This window comes from Zonotrichia leucophrys, chromosome 1A (genome assembly GCF_028769735.1).
Source record: "Zonotrichia leucophrys gambelii isolate GWCS_2022_RI chromosome 1A, RI_Zleu_2.0, whole genome shotgun sequence".
NCBI lineage: Eukaryota > Metazoa > Chordata > Aves > Passeriformes > Passerellidae > Zonotrichia > Zonotrichia leucophrys.
In genome coordinates, this window is record NC_088170.1 from 8,744,647 (window position 1) to 8,764,548 (window position 19,902).

A 19,902-nucleotide genomic window follows, 5' to 3' on the forward strand; every position below is an offset into this window, starting at 1 on the left:
TGGAAGTGCTGAAGTGAAACTCTTACCTTGTGTTTGTTTTTAACCTTCAACCCTCTTTAATAAATTTGTCTGAAAGACCAACTGAGGAAGCACTGATTGTATGTAAAGTTCACTGTGAGTATTTGGTACCAGACTCCAAAGTCATTTTGCATGTCTAGAAATTCAATGTACCAAATGCTTCGCTCTAATAAAAGGGTGTATGGATTGTTTTAAAATCTGAAATACAAACCTAGCTGCCCCAACTAAAGAATAGTTCCAAAAGGCTTAGAATAGCTTGTGATGCAGATCCTTTGAAACTAACAGCTTGGAATTCTTTTGATACAATTGCTAATAACTTCCTTTGAATTACTGCTTTTTTTTTTTTTTTTTTGCCAAAGTCTGTCTGAACACTGTCATTATACAGATTTTTTTTGTTGACAGAAGCCTTTACTATCCATAAGTTCCAATATTTCCTGCTCAAGTGATATGCATAACCAAGACCCGTGAATATGCCTTTGAAAGATCTGTGCTTCTGAAATAAGGGATTCAGATGCCTTTGGGTACATTCTTAGCTAAAAAATGGATTAATAATACCACCAGTAATTCCACATAATTTTAATAAGCACATCTTTCCAGGACATTCCGTGCCTCTGTATGAGGACTAACACTGCTGTGGGGCAAAGTACTGTGGAGAAAACCAAGACATTCTTTATTAGTTATTAAATTGCATATTAATTACATGCAGAATGGAAGCTTTCATGTGGTACCCATAGTAATTATGTCATATGGGTTTTCTGGACTTAAGATCTGTTTGAGGGAGAAGCAGTTCACATAATATTTTATTCTGTTTTTTCCATTTCCATTTACTTTTTTTTTCCCCATATAATTTATGTAATGCAATAGCTTAAGGTATGTTTCTCTCTGAAAAACATGAGTGACCAAATATAGATCCTGAAGCCAAATAAACAGTTCTCCAAGGCATTTCTCTGGGACTAATACAAGACAATTTGCTTTACTGGGTTGTGTGGACAGCTGTTGCAACGTTTGTGATGATAAATGATCTTTTGGAAGTTCAGATATGAAGGTAATCATCTATGGGAGGATTATTCCACATGAATAAGCATTTATATTACAACAGGAAAGGACATACCTAGCTATTCACAAGAGACTTACAGTATTGAAATGATAAATTCTGTATTTCCATGAGAAGTAGTGGTACCATTTTATGTAAAATAAATTGTATTGAATTATGACAGAAGTTATTAGCTTCTATTTCGAAAGCTAATAGAGTTTGTACTTAGGGTTTTGATTTGTAAGGACATTTAGAAAGCATTCTAAATGCCCTTGCAAGTACTTGCCTCTGGTATCTTGAAAAATATGAACTAACACGTTTTTATAAACAGATGCAATTCTTCATGAAGTTCTTGCTGAGTTTCTGTGAATTCCATAAAACTCCAAATGCAATACCATATAGATTTTCTAGTCTCCCAAGGAAATAGGAGAGCCTAGCTTAATCAAAATAAACACTTCAGTTACAGCAGCCTTCAGGTTTTTGAAATTCTTGACTTACTAGGCAACTTTTTTTTGTAGTTAGAGTTTTGGTTGTGATATCTGTGATATTTGTATTTATCCTGCAAAAAATTGCAGGATTGCAGGTTGCTGACAGGTTAATGAGAAGTTAACTCTGCATGGAGATTTAGATTATGTGAAGCACTTTGGTCATCAAACTGTTTCATCATCAGGGGGACTGACATTGATTTTCTCCATGTGTAGGTGTTCTATATTATATTAATGCAAATATCTGCATTCCTGGGCTTCCAGGATGGGCTTGAATGCCTTTTCATACATACATGGAAAATAAAATTTTAAAACTCTTCTGGAGTTTAGAATCAGAAAGTTCTGGTCCCGTTGAGAATGGTGTGAAATACATCTGGTAGCTGGCCTGATGTGGCAGCGTGAAATGTGGATACAGGTAACCCAGAAATCTGATGGATTCATAGAAAACCAGGAAAGCAGATGGTCAGAGTCAAGCTGGAATTCACTGCCTGCCAGGTGTGAACTAGAAAGCCTCATCTCACTGAACAAACCAACTTTTATTGCAAATTTTATTGCAGGTGTTTTCAAGATAGAGGTGGTTTTCTCTAAAGAACTCTCCTTAGAATCTTCTGTGCCGCTTCTCAACAAGCAAAATAAAGATTCAGTATTTTGCTTGGCATGATTAGTGAGCTTGGATTTGTGGCGTATGTCTGCAAAAATACTTGCATATTTTTGTTTTATATTGTCATTGTGAAATAACATATTTGTAACCTGTGCAGTTAGTCAAGTGAAGAGTCATGGGGAGCATTTTTCTAATAAAATCAATTTCTTGTTTCATCTTTGCATTGCTGGGAAAATGTATATTCTGTAAGTGTCCTGATAGTTAAAGCTGTTGTCTGAAAACACAAGAAAAGTGAGTTACACATCATTAAGTATAAACATGATGTGAATTTTGCTACTCCTTCCACAGGTGTTTTCTGTTGGAATATGTCTACCACATTCAGACCTATTTTAAGTAAATTCACAAGGAAATGCCTCTTTACGTGTTTATCCTGGAAGGGCAGATAGGCGTTTTGCTTTATAAAGCAGTCTTAAAGTTTTCTATTCTTCAAATGAAAAAATATTTTTCAGAACATAGGATTGCAGTTTGGTAATGTATTTCTAGCTGCCATTAGAGACACTTGAAATTAAAACATAATAAAATTTGTGAAACATGAATTACTGTTTCTTAGAAAGAAAAGGGGGATTTTCCTGCTTAACTGTGTGTGTATAAAATTTATGTTTGTTATATACACTTATAAAAAACTCTACTGTAATTTTCCTCTTGGTGATCTTGTAAAATGTTATTGCATTGATACTGTACTTTCAGGTTATAATAGATCATCTCTTAAATAACTTGTAAAAAATGTAATGACTTGCTAGCAATTACATCATGACAAATACATCAATAAATTCCAGGAGTAGCTTTTTGGTTTTGGGAAACAGCTTAGCTCTTAGAGACAAAACTCACAAATCCTGCAATTTCTTTACTTGATACAGAGAAAAAAAATCTATGTGTTTATCAACAGTTCTGTATCTGCATATAGAATACATGGTCACTTCAGAGTTCATTTTCTCCCTGAAAAAATGTTTAGGATGACAAGAAATTGACAAAAAGGCAGAATTCTCATTTGTTCATATTTCCTGGCTCCCCGGGGTCATGATATTATAAATGGTTGAAAGAAATACATTTGCCTTCTACTCTCTGTACATACAACTGAGGTAGTGCAAGGTTAATTTAAATTCTGCAACTGTTTAAATGAAATAAAGTGTGGTGCTGCTTAGACCATCTTTATCAATTATGTAAGTATTGCTTTAATGTTGTGATTAATTTTTCAACTTCTTTCACAATACTTTTTAGACTGAAAGGAAATATTAATTATTCAGGAAACTAAATATTTCTTACTATTGGAATTTTTCCATTACATGAAATCACTTAAAGGAAGGCTGTGAATGTAATTTAACTGAATCTACATTTGAGGTAATTTTGTGAGTAACTGACAAGTCTGGGTGTCTTGGATGAATTATTTTTGTCTGTTTTACTCACTGGCCATGGTTAGTAAAATATGAATGTTTTCTCCCTATAGCATCAGCGACTTCTGGACATTTTGGAAGCAGAACAGGAGGTGTTATCAGAAAAGATAGAAGAAGCTATGATGCAGCAGTCACAAAAGCACAAGGTACTGCTTTTGTTTATCAAAAAAATAAGAGACCAGCATCATGGAGTTTGTTGGGAATGATCTTGTCACAGTTATTGACAGGAAGCACTTTGACTGTTTGAAATTACTTTTAGCCACTCCTTTATTGTCTATTGCAGTTTAATTTTTCATAACATTTGCAGGAAATGCTGGACAAGTGTTTGGATGAAGAAAGACAGAGAAGCAAGGAGGCTCTGGCAGCTGCTGCAGAGGTATCTCTCATCAATTAGTGGGCATGCCATGTGGATTCCATGTGTCCTTAGAAATGCCAAGCCCAGACACTCACTTTTGTTTCATAACTATATTTATCAAGCTCTGTGTTCTCATCTGTGCTTAGGAGAAGCTGCTTCTGCTGAAGATGAACGTATCTGTTATATCCCATGCCTTGATGCAGAGATGTAACTAACTGCCTTCTCTTGGACAATAGCCTCTGAATTGTTTATAACAAGAAGTCACAGAATTGCACTTCAGTTGCTATTGTTGCCTAAATATTTGTTTTTGTGGTCCTTTGACATCAGTGCACCTTGATTTGAAGAGCTAGTTCTCAGGGTCAACTGATGATCTTAATAAAACAATCATGTCCTATTTAACTTTCATTGAGTATGGTCATCTTCAGTGAGGAGAGAACTATTATTTAAATTATATACCAACAGGGACAGTTTAACAGGTCTTGAATTATTTTACATAAGCTGGTGTTTGGCTAAAAGTGACTATTTAGTTTTCAAATATGATTTCTCCTGTCTATTTCATTATTAGGTGCATTGGTGTTAGGAGAATAATTTAGTAAATTTTAAGCTGAGATTAATTTCTAATACTGGTGCATAATCCAGTACAAAAGTTCAGTTGCATGTAATGATCTGGGGAAGCTATTGGTGTGTATTACCTGGAATCAGGCTATTTTGTAATTTTCTGTGTGTCTTTTTTGTGTAGTATATGAACACTGGCTGAGCACCTCACTGAATAGCATTCAGTAGTACCACAAACATTTCTTACCTGGTTGATATCTACAGGAAAATGTGTGTGTAATAAAACATCCTAATTTAATTACTGTATTTTTAATATCTAAGTAGAAAATTAAGTCCCAGTGAATTGAAATAAACAGCTTTAGTTGGAAGTGTAGGTATCTGAAGAATATAGTATTTTTAAGCTGAGTGATTTGTGATTAAGTTTTGTTAGCCCATGTTTGCTTATTTTGAACTTCATTTTGCCAGTTTTTATTTGCAGATATTATGCAGTGGTTGTCTTGCTGATAAATATATTAGTGTGGCTACTCACGTGTGGAGCTGCTAGCTTCAAATTCTCAGTTATTTCAGATAATGGTTGAATATAATGACTGGGGAGAAAACAGTATAAAATAATGAATAATAAAATAACTAATAATGAATAATGAATAATGAATAATGAATAATGAATAATGAATAATAATAAATAATAAATAATAATAAGAATAAAACAGTACTTCTTGTAGCATGGCTAAGGAGCTTTGGGAGGGAAGATATTTGGTTTATCAAATGTCTATTGGCTTATTTTCTACAAAAAAGACTTAGACAGTTTTTGCACTTCAGATATTTGTAGATAAGAGCAGGAATATCTCTTACATGGGAATATCAAGGGAAGCCCATGATGTACCTACTCTTGCATGGGTTTTGCTGGGTTTTGTTTTTGTTTTTGTTTTTATTTTTTTATTAAGCAAACTAGTTATGAATGTCTATGTTTTCAGTAGGTGGAATTTAAGAGCCTTCCTGTAACTTCCTTTTTGCTTTCTGTAACTACATTAGTCATTGCCCAGAGGTAATACACGCTTGGTAACACTCTAAGATAAATTGAACCTCGTAGTTCAGAAGTGTTCACCTTCACATCCCATATCTTGTGAAGGTGATAAATATGAGTCATTCAAGTTGGATGTGTTGCTCATCTAATTGTGCCTGGTCTGTTTCAAAGGCTGAAAAAGAAGTAGTGCAGGAAGCTGTTCTCAAAGCAGTAGAAGAGGAGAGGAGAAATATGGAGAAGATTCATGCAGAAGAAAGAAAACTGTGGGAAGCAGAACGTGATAGTCACAGAGAGAAGATTTCCCAGGCTGTTTCAGAAGCCATGCAAGAGCAAAGAAAGCAGAATCAGGTTAGTATGTTTTTACCCTTCCATGCAACTGCTTTGTGTGTTTTTGGTTTTACTTTTGTATGTCCTCTGTTGTTGTGCTAGATTTTCCTGTGACATCTGTCACTTAGCTGATATTTGCAATGCACAGCAAGCAGTTTATTTTCATCTGTGAGTATGGAGAGAGGCTGGCACAGACAGAACAAAGTTCCTGTGACCTTTAAAGGTACATATATTGAAATGATGTAAATTGTGCCTGGGTTTGTCATCTGACTTCAAAAGGAGCCCAGGCTGAGCAGATCAGAGAGTGGCATTTATGCTGTAAATAGTTTAGATGACTTCCATACCTTCCCACCTTTAGTGGGAGACTAAAGATGTTACATTTGTTCCTTATAGAACAGGTCAGAATAAAGAGAAAGTTAGAAAAACTGGAAACATAAACCAGTAATGAACCAGAAATGTTTCTAATCATTGGAGAAATGCTTCTATAACAATAAATGTATGTCAGTTAACACAAATTGAGAGAGACATTCCCAACAGTGCTTTTAGTATTTCTACAAATTGCGAATTGCAAATATGTTAAAATCGCAAGTAAATTACTCTTCTAAAAGTTGCATTTTGTGGTCTGTGATGCTGGAAATATTTGGAGGGGCAGCCTGAGAATTCACTGATTTCTTGGTGGCATATTTGAATGTTATAGTCTTCAGAAATTTAAGGAGTATATATTTCATTGGTGTGTTGTAATTTGATATTGCTGTATTTTTTTATGTGCTGCATAAGAAAAAAAAAGTAAGAATTTGAAGTAAAATAAAGTACTCTTTGGAAACAGTCACCATTTCCCTTTCCAGTCTTAAACAGAATTAATAACCTCATATACCTAATCAGCTACAAAAAAAAAAAAAAAAGGTTTGATGCTATGCCATTATCATACTCCATATTGTCTGAATTCCTAATGTAAATAGAATGATTTTATTTTTTATATCTTCTTTACTTCTTTCAAATGTAAAGTATCAAATGGTGAAATGTCACTTTTCAGGACTTTCAGCAAGCCTTCAGGCGGTCAAACTCTTCTTCAGAACAGAAGGATTTACAGCTGGGTTCAAAGCTGAATTCAAGCTGAGAACAATTGCTTGGGCTTTAGTTAGATACAAGTCATTCAGACTATCCAGAAGCAGAACTGGTGCCAGTGGTGTAGAGAGTCTGTCCCTGGAAGGGAGAGTGGTAAAGTGTTCATTTACTGACAGCAATGCTTGGTATTAAAAGAAATTGAATTAATGGTAGCTTGTGGAACATGAAGAGATGGGGAGGAGGAGGATCATGGTAACCAAGTTTGGGAAGGGTTTTGATGGATGCTGAGGATTTTGGGTGGAAGATTCCCATGGCTGGGTGCTGGAGTTCAGCCAGGGTTCTGTGTTCATGGATTTGGGGACACTCAGTGTCCTGGGAATGGGAGAGATGTGGGCTGAGCTGGGCCAGTGACTTGAGGCAGGTTTGTCTTCACTCTGCAGGGTGCTGCAGGCTCTCTCATGGTTGATGTTGCCTTTGAAGTTGTCACAAGACAGGATGGCATTAGAAGTAGTTTAATATGGATGGATATATTCTTTGATACAGTCCTAAATCCACTGCCATTTCTGTGTTTCCCTGAGGAAGCAATTCAGGCCTCTCCAAGGACAGGTTTTTCCACTCAAACTTCTTTTAGATCAAGTAGTTCCTAGTCTGGAAGTACCTAGTGATGTATTGTGATGGTGAGCAGCACTGAGGTGTTGGAGGCCCTAGAGATTAATTCTGTTGTAAATATCCTTTAGGAGTGTCATTAGTTAATTCCACTTCTTTTAATACCAAACAGCTCTAACAACTTTTATTGTAACAGGAATAATCTCTCTTATCTGGTTATAACATGATTATTTCACTTTCATGTCTGGTTCATTTTTCAAACACCTGATCCATTTTTAATTAAGGAAAAATGCAGATTTTTCTTGAGATTTCCAAAGCTCTATCACATATATCTATGGCATATATGAAGTTACACTCTTTATTCTCTTATTAATGAGTACAAATTCCCTCGGGAGGATGGACTTTCATGGAGAAATTGGTTTCTTGGAGAAATTTTCCCTTCTTCCTATGCCAAGAACTTGCATATGTCCTTTAGGCCGTTGCAATTATAAGCATACACGAAGTACAGAAATTTTCTGTCAGCAAAAGAAGTCCTGCAGAGCTGATGTGCCAAATGATAACTTATATGTGGTATCAGATACAGCTTTGGTTTAACAATGAGGAACACTTGGGCCTACAAGGCACTTAGTGTGTGGGCAGTAATTTTGTCTGTGTAGAGCCTTCCACACAGAGTTGTTTTTTATTTATGTTTTGTTTTCTGTAAGATTTGTCTTACAAAAGCTATAACTGCAGTCTTGACTCTCTTGTAGTCATTGTTTAGGCAATATATTAAGTCAGCTCTGTAAAGGCAAAAATGCAAACACAGAGTATAACATTTTAGACAATTAAATATAAAAAAATCCTAGAATAAAATTTTATTTTGCTGTAAATCATTTTAAAGAGATTTGCTTTATTGATTTGAACTAAAAAAGAAATTCACCATAGTATTAAAGGGAAGGAGTTTTCCTTCACTGATGCAGTAAATCTGTGAAATTGGGAGATCACAGGGTTAGTCTGGTCTTCTGCAAATAGGTGAGGCAGAATGGCTTACAGTCAAAATGCCACAAATAACTCTAGGAATAATTAATGGAAAAATTAAAAAAACATTGGAAATGTTATCATTTTCTTTGAGATGCAAACCCATAGAGAAAAAGGCATTTTCATCTGCATGGTGCAGGTTTATAAAAGATGTATTTTAAAAACTGTAGCACCACTGTGTAAAACATTTAGGTTATGAAGGTGAGGGAAAATAAATTTCCATGTAAAAGTGGAATGAATTTGTTGGCTTCTCCTTTACCCTCTAGACCAGAGAAACATGGTTAGGAATTTTGATTCATTGATTTAAAAGAGTAATTTGCCATCCGTTAATTTTATTTATTAAAATAAAATGTGTTGGTTTTTTTCACCAGTTTTTAAACACATGCATTAGAAGTTATATGACTACATATATGGAGGCAAATGGAAAAAAGCATTAAAGTATGGGTTGTTTTCATTTCATTGGTTGGGCAGTTTTAGCAGAAGAACAATAAAGATTTGAAGATCACACTTGTGCGAATTAGTGAAATTTTCATTCATCACTTAAATAATTTGTTTAAAAGAAGAAAATATGGGTGTTTCCTTTGCAGGGATGATCCAGGTATTTAGACTTTTTTTTGGGGGTGTTGTTGCAGAGTGGCCAGGATGGGGATCCAGATCTGGAAGGTTTATGCAGGTGCCTTCTACTTGTGAGATATTCATACTTCACAAACTTTGTCCTAAAAAAAAACATTTGTTCTCAGTCAAGTTGTTGTCAAGTTTGCAGATAAGGAAATACTACTTCCATTTAAAATTTATTGTACTAATTTAACATTGCCAGAGAAAAACTGGGAGATTTAGAGACAGTTTAATAAATAGATCACATTTAATATCAATTAATTTGTTACCAAATATGAAACAGCCAAGTAAAGATAAACTTAGAGTGAAAGTAGGAACTAAAACATACTGAGTTAATATTTCAACTTGATGGAGCAACCTTGACATACCTCCTTCTTTGCTTTTTCTTTAAGAAATTAAAGGATTACAGCAACATGAATATTGTTTTGGGTTTTTTCTTTTTTTTAATGAAAGCTTTTCATGAAGTCTTTGCCTGTTCCAGTGACTTCGGGTCTCTACTTAAAAACATGGTATTTGTACTTAAGTAAAGGTATTACTTTTTGAGGCCTTATAACTCTAAAGGGATAAATGAGATATTTTACATCACCAGGGGAATGGAAAAGTGTTTTTTAGAGAATGCTTTTGAGGTTGTGAAGTAGTAAAAGTCCAGATGACTTCCATTTTGGTTGAGACTGGCAGCATCTTCAGATTTTATAATTGTGTTTTTTGGGTGCTTCATGATTTTATAAGAGTTTTTTGATTTTTTTTTTTTTTAATTTTTTTTTTTTACTTTAGAAGAGCATTCTCAGTCTGGGGGAAGAGCAGGCTTGCATTTCAAGTCAGGAAGAGCGAGCTCTCCTTGAAAAGATCTAGTAGTCTTTTGATTAAAGATAATGTTCATTTGCACAGGAACCCCGTGATCCTCTTTCAACACATTGAAAACTCATCATAGATTGGGAACTCATCTGTTTAACAGACTAGATGTAGCTTGGCATGTCTCCAGTATTTTCTTTTCTAGTTTTTCTATAAAAACACTGTAAAAACACAGTGGCATCTTCCCTGCAAGGAGAGTTTAATGTCTGGTAGTTGACAGTGCTGAGAGTGGTGAAATTCCTCCGCAAGAATTTTTTTTTCCGAGAACACCTATTTAAGTAAAAAGTGGATGTCCTCTAGATAAGGAGAAAGCATAAGAGGTAGTTTGGCTGAGATAGAAGCTTTTTATCCCAGAATCCAAAATTGCACTGAAGCTCCTGGGGTACGACTCTAAACTGAAAAAACAATGGACAATTCTCTCTATCCTTCTTTACACTTATTTTTACTAACTGAAAAAACTGAAGTCCAAAGATTCTTTGTGGATATAGGATGGTGATATCCATACAATTTTGAATAAAGGCTGCTGTATTAAATTGATAATTAGTGGGGAATGAAGCTGTGGGAAGAATAGCTCCCATAGCCATAATGCACAGAGCTCTCTGCATGGCAGTTGTTACCATTTTACATACCCAAACACTCAGCTACACAAAGGAGGTGAAATCCATGGTGGTGTGGAAGAGAATTAGCAAAAGAAACTGAAGAGAATTTATGCACCACTGTTTTTGCTTTAAAATAAATTCATTAAAAGTAAAAGGAAAGCCAGCAGCTGCAGGGTGAGCCCTGGAAATTTAAATCCATCTCATAGCTTTAAATAAATAATTCTGCTAAGGCATTTGAAGCAAAGAATCACCTTTGTCATTTCCTGAAGGCTTAAATTTAAAATACTGTATATATTCTAGTGTAGTTTACCCTGATTCTCCAGGGAAAAAGAGCCTGAGTTCATCTCTGCCATAATCCACACAGCAGATCCATTAGAGGCTCAAGTGCTCAAGTGTTCGGAAAGCTGAAAATATTTAGGAAAGAAAAGAAAAAAAAAAAAGCCTTTAATTTATTAAAAGAACTAACATAAACTCAGCTTCCTCTTGGACATGAGGAAAAGCAGTAAGGCAAAATTATCTTACCAATGGGAAAGTATTTCAGGAAAACTGAGGCTGTGGTGTCTCATTCAGCCAAGCCACAACTGAGATATACTGAGATATACAAAGAAAAAATATTTTTGCAAGAGAAGCTAACTGAAACACTTATTAAAAAAAAAAAAAGGGAAAAAAAAAGGAACTTTTCAGTGGTCTTTGCTGAGTAAGTCTTTAAGAATTAAAGACAAATGAGTGTGTTCACATTTCTGAACGTTCATGTTGTGGTGTTCTTTGCAGAACAATAAATTTGTAATCTATGGTCTTAGAAAGCATTAATACAATTTTACTGGCCAACATCTAGATAGTTGAAAAAGAATTTATTATTTAAATGGTTTTTAATTCATTTTCATGGATTTATGAATATCAGCATATGCCATTGCTTAGAAGGTACAATAAAAATATATTAAACACCTAAATCCTAAAATAAAAATGTATAGATCACCTAAATCCTAAAGAATGAGTGGCTCCTTACCTGCTACACTATCAAAACCTTTTTTGGTTCTCATCTACTTGAGGGAGTGCTTTTGGTGATAGTTTAGCAAGCCTGAAGGAACTTGGTATTAAAATTCTCAAGGATTTCCATACCCAGTGATGTGTAAGGGAATAAAAGATATGTAAATAAAAACCTTTGTTCCTAAGGATCTGGCTTTTGTTTCTTTTCTACAAGTGCTAAAACTAGCTGTTAAATTCTTGTTGAAAATTACTGTTTGTCTAAGTATTTCTCCCCACTGCCCTGCCTTTGAAAAGGTTGTAAGGACTAAGAAGGAAAAAAAGGTTTTCCAAAAGGTTATTTCCCACTCTAGCTTTCAGTCAGATTTATTAGCTATTGAATGGCCCTTTCTTAGCCCTATAATCTGTAAAAAACCAATTCACTTTTTCTCATGCACCAAATGAGTAGGTATTGAAGGAATTTTTTGGTTGACATTGTAAGGGAAAAAGAGGAAATCTGTGGGTATTATACATCTGCCTTGTCTTTTCATTGTCCAATAAATTTGTTCTGTGTAAGATTGCCTCTTGGTTCATATCAAATTTGGAAGTCTAACTCACTTTTTCCTCCATGGCCCCTTTGTGAGCTATTTCTGTACACAATGAAAACCCTGATATATCTCTGTGATGTCTCTTTATAAGAGCACCACTATCACTCTAAGGTTTCTTAGTCTTTCTTTTTCCCTTTCCCACTTCCCAAACACTTTCTGCACCCTCAAGACAAACCCTGTTGCTTGTTGCTCTGAACTGAATCATGGTTTGGTGTCAGATCTAATTGTAAATATAATTTTTTGTTTACAGCATGCATGTGGCATCATATCTGTAAGAAATAAAATATCATATTTGAAAAGAAGGAAACAATGTTCAAACAAGGTTCAATCTTCAAAGCTCCCGCTTTTCCTTTATTTTTATTAATGCTTTTTTTTTCCTTTCCTTTGTAAATACTGCTATAATTACTGTTGCAACTTTCCAGCCCTTTACTCCATCACACTTCCTCTGTTAAATAGGCTATAAATTGCTTTTTGCCTCTGTTTCAAGGTTTTCTGTTGTCTCTTTTTCCTCATTAATCACTCTGTTTATAGTATATGTTACCAGAAGATCAACTTTTACCTATATTGGCATTGCTCGCCCTTGTTCTATGATTTTTTTTTTCACTAGGGAGGATTTTAACATGATGCAATAATAATTTAACTTCCTTGAAATCTAGTTTTTTTTATCCTCAAAGTTATTTTTATTTATGATATACAGAGCTTTGAGTGCATTGTTAGTTAAGGGAATACAAACTATTTTGTTTATCAATCTCTCTTTGTCCACTTGCAATTTTTTTCTTCTTTTACAAGGGTTGCAGAGTCCTGTCGAGGAGTATGAATTGGAAATATTCCCTCTATTCTGTTTCTGAAGTACTTAGCAAAGTGGCATATTTCTTAATGTAATTTCAGAAATAACTTTTTACAACCCCATAGTATTTTGATTGGGTCAGTGCTAATCTTTGGAAGACAAAATGTTTTTTCAGTAACAGGCCTGGACTGTTGTAACATTACTTTTTATGTTCAGCATTTTGTGTACTCATACAAGAAGTTTTTGGGGTTTTTTCCTCTATTTCCCAGTTCCTAACTAAATAGTCTATTGATAACATGGTATCACACAATGTGCTGGAGAAGAAGCACCTTTGCTCTTCACAGGACTTCTCCTATTTCTCTTGCCTTTCTTGCTCAGCTTCCAGTGGGAGTGTGTGCTTACATTTCTCTCAAGAAGGCAGCAAACCATTATTTTCAGTTTTACTTTCTTCTTGTTTTTCCACCATCTTGCAGAAACTTAAGTGTGGCCAGTGTTTGCAGAGACACGTTAGAAGAAAATTCTGTGTAATCTTGAATGTGTGAGGAAGGACACAGCTCAGAAGGGCTGAGTGGAAAGAGATCCCTGCCATTAGATGAGTTTATTTTTAATATGCTTGCAAAGTCTGGAAAAGGAACAGTTCACAGCACACAGACCTTAACCGTGTCTGAGTTCAGAAGTAGATTGTAGTAGTTTGTAACCACAGACATTATAATTTGAGGGTTACTATTTTCTGAGAAACCACTAACATTGCAGTCTGTGGTTGCATTTCCTAGATAAAGTTTAGTGCTGCCACCTGATCCTTGTGTGGAAACAAAAGAATTTTCCTATAAAATTGCAAAGCAACATATGGCTTGTTTTATTTTTTAAATACTGTCTGGAGTTCTCTGGTGTATCAAGTACACTGCTTTTTCTTTCTGTCTTCATACAGATTTATATGTTGTGATTGTGTGGTTGTCATTTCTAATATAGTGTTGACTGTGATTTGTCAATTGAGTATTTAAATAACTGTATTTTTTTTTATTAGATATTCTTAATCTTCTGACTGGTATCATTTCAAGCACATGTATAGAGAGTCATGTAACAAAGCCAACTTTGTGACTATAACTTGGTTCTCCAGCCACTGATCAAATATGTAAAAAAAATAAAGAGAGGAGAGAGAGGAATTGCCCCTCAAGAGCCATTTTGTGGAGTGTTCTTCCTTACCTTCTTACAGGAAACTGGGTTTTTCCATTTTCTTGAGTCTATTAATATAGTACTAAGAGGCTCAAATACTGCTCTACCCTTTCTAGTTAAGGAATAAATAAGGGACAATTTTTACATTTGCAACCAAAATCTAAGTTAGGATAGAGTCTAAATGTAGATATAGCATTAGAGGAAAGAGCAAAGACATTAGGGAAAGGTAGACACATGCTGAGAGAATGTACCTGCAGCTAAGGCTTTGTTCAACAGTAATAGGTAATAGCTGAATTTAAATATAAATTTTAATTTATATTAGTTGATAATTTACTCTAATGACAGAAATAGAGTAAAAACAGATAATGATTGAGTACCTAGAGGAGAGCACTTAGTGGAAGGTCATATAAAAGAAGTGAGGATTCTTGTCACAGAAGGAAAAACTAATATCAATGATTAAGATCAAAAGGAAATGACTGAGTTGACTAGGGAACTATTGTGCAGGGCTGGCTCTTTGAAGACTTCTGAACTGAGTGAAAGGGATAAAAGGGTTTTCTTTCTGTTCACTGATATCACAGCAAAGCTATCTTTTCATCGTCTCAAAAGAGTGTCATTGTTTCGCAGGACTCTATGTTTGCCCATTTTGAACTGCAGGTATGGGACAGTGCAAACCACATCAGCCAGTTCAGGAGTGTTGTCAGAAGTTGTAGGGTTATGTTTTTTAAGACATAACCTGTGAAGAAAGCTGTGTGTTTTATGGAACTGTCTCATTTCTCCTGAATCCAGTCAGCAGGTTAACATTTCAGCTCAGATGAGAAACAGATACTGGGATCTCAGAGAAACAGATCTGTATGATTCATCCTGTGAATAATCACAGAAAAAAAACCCAACAAATCAAAAGTGTTGTGGACAGCTGCCAGCAGCCTGCTAAATCCAAAGGCTGGGATGAAGCCCATGAAAGCAGGAGTCTTTTTGTGCAGTCACATGAGATTGTCCTGTCTGGTGGCCACAGGATCTGTGTGGTGACAGTAAGTGTTGAGGTGACTTTCAGGTGGTAACAGGAGGTGATCAGTGTCTGAAACAGAGAATTGTTTATAAACTGGGAAGATAAATCAGCACTTAATTTGGTTTACTAGAATGTGGTAGATTGTGACGGTGTTCACAGGGGTTTTTAAATGAGGGAAGAGACGAAGATCTGACTCTGTGTTTCAGAAGGCTTGATTTATTTTTTTATGATATATATTATATTAAAACTATACTAAAAGAATAGAAGAAAGGATTTCATCAGAAGTTTAGCTAAGAATAGAAAGGGAAGGAATGATAAGAAAGGTTTGTGGCTCAAGCTCTCTGTCTGAGCCAGCTGGGCTGTGATTGGCCATTAATTACAAACATCCAACATGGGCTAATCAAAGATCCACAAAGATCCAAATGCTGTTGCATTCTACAGCAGCAGATAACCATTGTTTACATTTTGTTCCTGAGGCTTCTCGGCTTCTCAGGAGGAAAAATTCTAAAAATCCTAAGGAAAGGATTTTTCATAAAAGATACCTGCGACAGTAGATGAATCCTAGAGTCATTTAGGTTGGAAAAGACCCTTAAGATCACTGAGTCCCTCTGTTAACCTCACACTGCCAATGCCACCACTAACTCATGTCCCCAAGTGCCACACCTACACACTTTTAAAATTCTTCCAGGGGTGGTGATCTAACCACAGCCCTGGGGACTTGTGCCAATACCAGCGGAAATGAAAGAGAATTCTTTCCAATTTTACTTTTTCTGTTTTTTAGTATCAGTGTAATGAACCAGTGTTCCGAAAGGGTATTGCTAGTGGTTTCTGTTTTCTTGCATTTTATTAATAGACTTGGAGAATTTAATTGGGTTTTTATTTGGACTTTATAGTCCAAATACTTATTTGGACTATGTAGTGTTTCAAGTATCGTATCAAGGACACTTAACATCAGTTGTAAGTATTGTATGGGTTTGTAAGTATTGGGATGTAAGTATATGGGATTGTAAGTATTTTATGGGTGTAAAATTTTCTAGATATAGAATATTAAGATATAGCACTTTATCAGTTCTGTAATTTGCTTTGAAGAGTTTAATGGGGTAGGTTATGGGATTTTTCTCCATTCTAACACAAGACAGTATTTTGGGACCTTTTGACAAATTAAACTGGCATGAGAATATAATTATAAGAACAGCATATTTCTGTAATATGTAATTTTCTACTACTTTTTCTGTTAATCTTGCCAGAGTTCTGTAGTGAAAGAAACCTTTTTCTTGGGATTTTTCTTTGGTAAACTAAATTAAAATAGAAAAAAAATCATAATCACTTTTCACAACGATTTTCATGTGTACTGCATTCTGGAACAGTGGGGAATACATAGTTACACATTTTAAATTTGGGATTTTAGACTTTTTCTGCTATAAAAATAGCAAAAGTGTAGTTTTGCAGAAACTATTCCATTTTGGCTGAAATAGAGCAAACAACTAAAGGTAAGAAATAGAGCCTTCTTTTTCAGTTGAATAACTTCCACTGAAGGGACTTCTTTAAAAAAAAATTAGTTTGATCCAATTTGGGTGGGTTATTCATTTTGTACACTAATAGCTTATTGTAAAATGCCACTTAAATATGCCACAGATGAATTATACAACTTCATAAATATCTTGTATTTCCAAAACCTTAGAACTCCACCTGTCCTCCAGCCAACCTTCCCCACTCCCCCAAATCCAAGCTGTAAATATGTATCATAAAATGTCTGTACTGCCCTGCAGTCAAGCAAGCCTGTAAACAAATTTGTGGGTAGTGCAGTGTTATGTCTAACTGGTGAAGAGTAATAAGGACTTCATTTATATTTACCTTTGATTTTCTAAAAGTTTTGGTTCAAAAATTTAAGAAAAAATCATAAATCATGTATGTGAATAAATACACTAGAAGTCATGTTGTGTTCCTGGCTGAACCACTGAGGTTTTTTCCACTTCCTGCTTAATTCTTCAGGTGCATCACTAGTGTTTCTGTTTCTTCCAATTTGGAATGTCTAGAACGAAGGCATAGGAATTGCCAATTTCTCCCTGATTTCTGCAGCACTCTCCATCTACCTCCTGATCTCCCTGAAAAATCATTTAAGATCATGAGATTACTTTTACTGGGTACTTTTCTTGCTTTCTGAAAATGTTACATTTTCAGGATTTATAGGAATCTGAGTATTGTCATTTTGTTCTCCTGAATCTTGGAAACAGACCGCTTGGATTAATAATGTCACTGTTTATTCCATGACTGGCTTTGGGAATCTGGGACTTCAGTTTTGGGACAGTTTTGTGACATTAGCCCAGCAATTTGTTTCCTTAACCAAATACTGCAGGTGACAGGGATGTTTTAAGAAGTGGGTCCTGGCTTTCTCTACTGTAATGCATTTGATATAGGATAATGCTAATTTAGGGGGTGGGGTGTTGGGTATCCTTTGCTGCTTTTTACTGCTGTGTAGAGATTGTCCCTGGCAATTCCCAAAGTTTGGAAGCAAATGAACAATTTTGACAAGTTTTTGTCAAAGTTTAGACAAAGCTTTGATAATTTGTATCACAGGTTAGAAACCAGCTTTGGTGTTGTAGCCATGGCTCAAAACTGCACCAGGGGAGGTTCAGACTGGACATTGTGAAGCTCTTCTTTAGGAAAGGGTGGTCAGACACTGGGAAAGGGTTCCAGAAAGCTGGTCATGCCCTAAGACTGTCAGTGTTTCAGAGGTTTTTGTATTTCTATTAATATAGCTTTTAAATGGTTATTTTTATCTTTTTTTTCTCTCTCTTCTTTACCCTTTAGTACTGAATTTATCAATTTTTATAAAGCTACTGCATACATTTAGGATAACTGTAACAGAGAAAAGAGCATAGAGGCAATAAAAATTTTGCAGGAGGAAAAGGGATGACCTTTTTTCACATTTGGGACTTTTATTTTTTTTCATATACACTTACATGCTTTTCTTTTGGAAAGGAATTTGTCAAGGAAGCAATAACGGAGGAGCAGAAACGAAGTGAAAAGGCAATTGAAGAAGCAGTAAAAAGGACTACAGAGGAACTGATGGAATACATGAAAGAGCAGAAGAGGGTGAGTTACCAGTGGATAAGGGGTTTCATCATGAACTGAGAAATTGATAAAATTTGCTAAACCTCAGACCTCTCTTAAAATTCACAGGAAAACAGAATCAGGAGTTGGGTCTTCAAACCTTTCACTCGTTTTTTCAAACAATTTGTTATTATGATACCTTTCTTCATATATATTTGCAGACTTTTAAGTCCATAACAATCTGAAAAACTGACATTGATGGTTCAGTTAAAATTTATAGCATTTCTTATTACGTAAAGTAACATAAAGATGGGGCATAAATGCTGTCTATCACATTTAAATTGTGATCTGAGCTCAGATCATAGAAAACACTTCAGTACAAATAACAGGTGCTATTTTATGTGCACAAATGAATTTTAATGGGCACTTTTTATGCACACAAAGGCCATTAATTTTTTCCTCTCAACCCATATTATCTGAGAACCTGAAAATGTACTAGTATTCTATTAAGTGTGATTTATAGTCAGTGCATTGGTCTTGTTATGAAATGTTGCAATGTTCTGAAAGTTGTTTTCAGATGTTCTATTCATGCTATATCCTGGCAGTTTAATGCTTGTGTATAAACAGTAAAATGTAGCTCAAGGGACTTTGATTTGCTTTCAGTAGGAGGAGAAAAAAATAACACACTTCTCCCCTTTGAAGCTCTTTATAAAAACATAAGCAAAAAATAATTTTTAAAAACCTCTTTCATATGGCAGTAGCAGCCTGAGATCAAATTTCAGTATTCTCAATAAACAAAATCACTCTGCTTGAATCTAATGGGGAATGTTGTCCTGAGAAGGAAGTAGAAATAATGAGTTTGGCCTCTGCTTCTATATTCCCTGCTTTTATAGGTTAAATAATACTATGGGAAATAGGATTTACCTTCAGAAGTTTCACTCTGCTGGTAGTTAGGATTGCAGTTGGGTGAGTTCCTTCCATTATGCTGTGTGTGGAGACATTTCCTTTTAGCAGGATTTGTTTGATTTGGAAAGACAATTTAAACAGAATCCAGTGCAAAACATGATCCATAAGGATGTTTGAGCATATCTGAAGTCAGTTGTTTATGAAGGATAAGCTGTAGGAAAGGTGAAAGTAGGTCTGTTATTAAAATAACTTTTCATAACTCATCATAAGTGTCATAAATGAATGGGTCAGTAAGGCCTCCAGTGCAGATATATATGAAAATATCCCCTTCAAAGAAACAAAAACTATGATTTATCTGGTAGAGCATAAATTCCTTTCATTTCATAGAGCATATTCAAATTTTTCAGCCAACCTTTTTCTCTTTTTGATCAGTTGACACATATCCATTAATTTTTTAAAGAAATCATACATAAGGAGAATTAGATTTTTCTGGCATAAGATTTATAAAGACTGCCTCTATTCAGGTTTGAAGGAAAAGACTTGTTTAACTCCAAATCATGTAGCATAATAGCTTTTATAGAATTACATAAGAGGCAGAGGAAATGGTCAAAACTCATACACCTGTAAGAGTATAAAGATACTTTATGGACTGTGCTAAGAAGCAGCAGCTTATGTAAGGAATTCCTGGAAAGAACTCAGGGAAAATGCCTTGTCTGGGATTTGGAGAGGTTTTCTGGGGTTTTTCGATTGACAGGGCATCCCAGGTACCAACTTGCATCTGAGTCATGATTGTTTTGAAAAT

At 35.1% G+C, this 19,902-nt stretch overlaps 1 protein-coding gene across 2 annotated transcripts in view; it reads left to right on the forward strand.

Moving 5' to 3' along the window:
* CCDC91 (coiled-coil domain containing 91) overlaps positions 1 to 19,902 on the forward strand; it is a 113,243-nt gene that overhangs the window by 69,259 nt on the left and 24,082 nt on the right. For both annotated transcript variants that reach the window (XM_064730407.1, XM_064730398.1), the window contains exons 9-12: positions 3,642 to 3,734; positions 3,896 to 3,964; positions 5,694 to 5,870; positions 18,123 to 18,236. In XM_064730407.1, the coding sequence (XP_064586477.1) occupies positions 3,642 to 3,734; positions 3,896 to 3,964; positions 5,694 to 5,870; positions 18,123 to 18,236 (453 nt within the window). The remainder of the gene's footprint in view (positions 1 to 3,641; positions 3,735 to 3,895; positions 3,965 to 5,693; positions 5,871 to 18,122; positions 18,237 to 19,902) is intronic.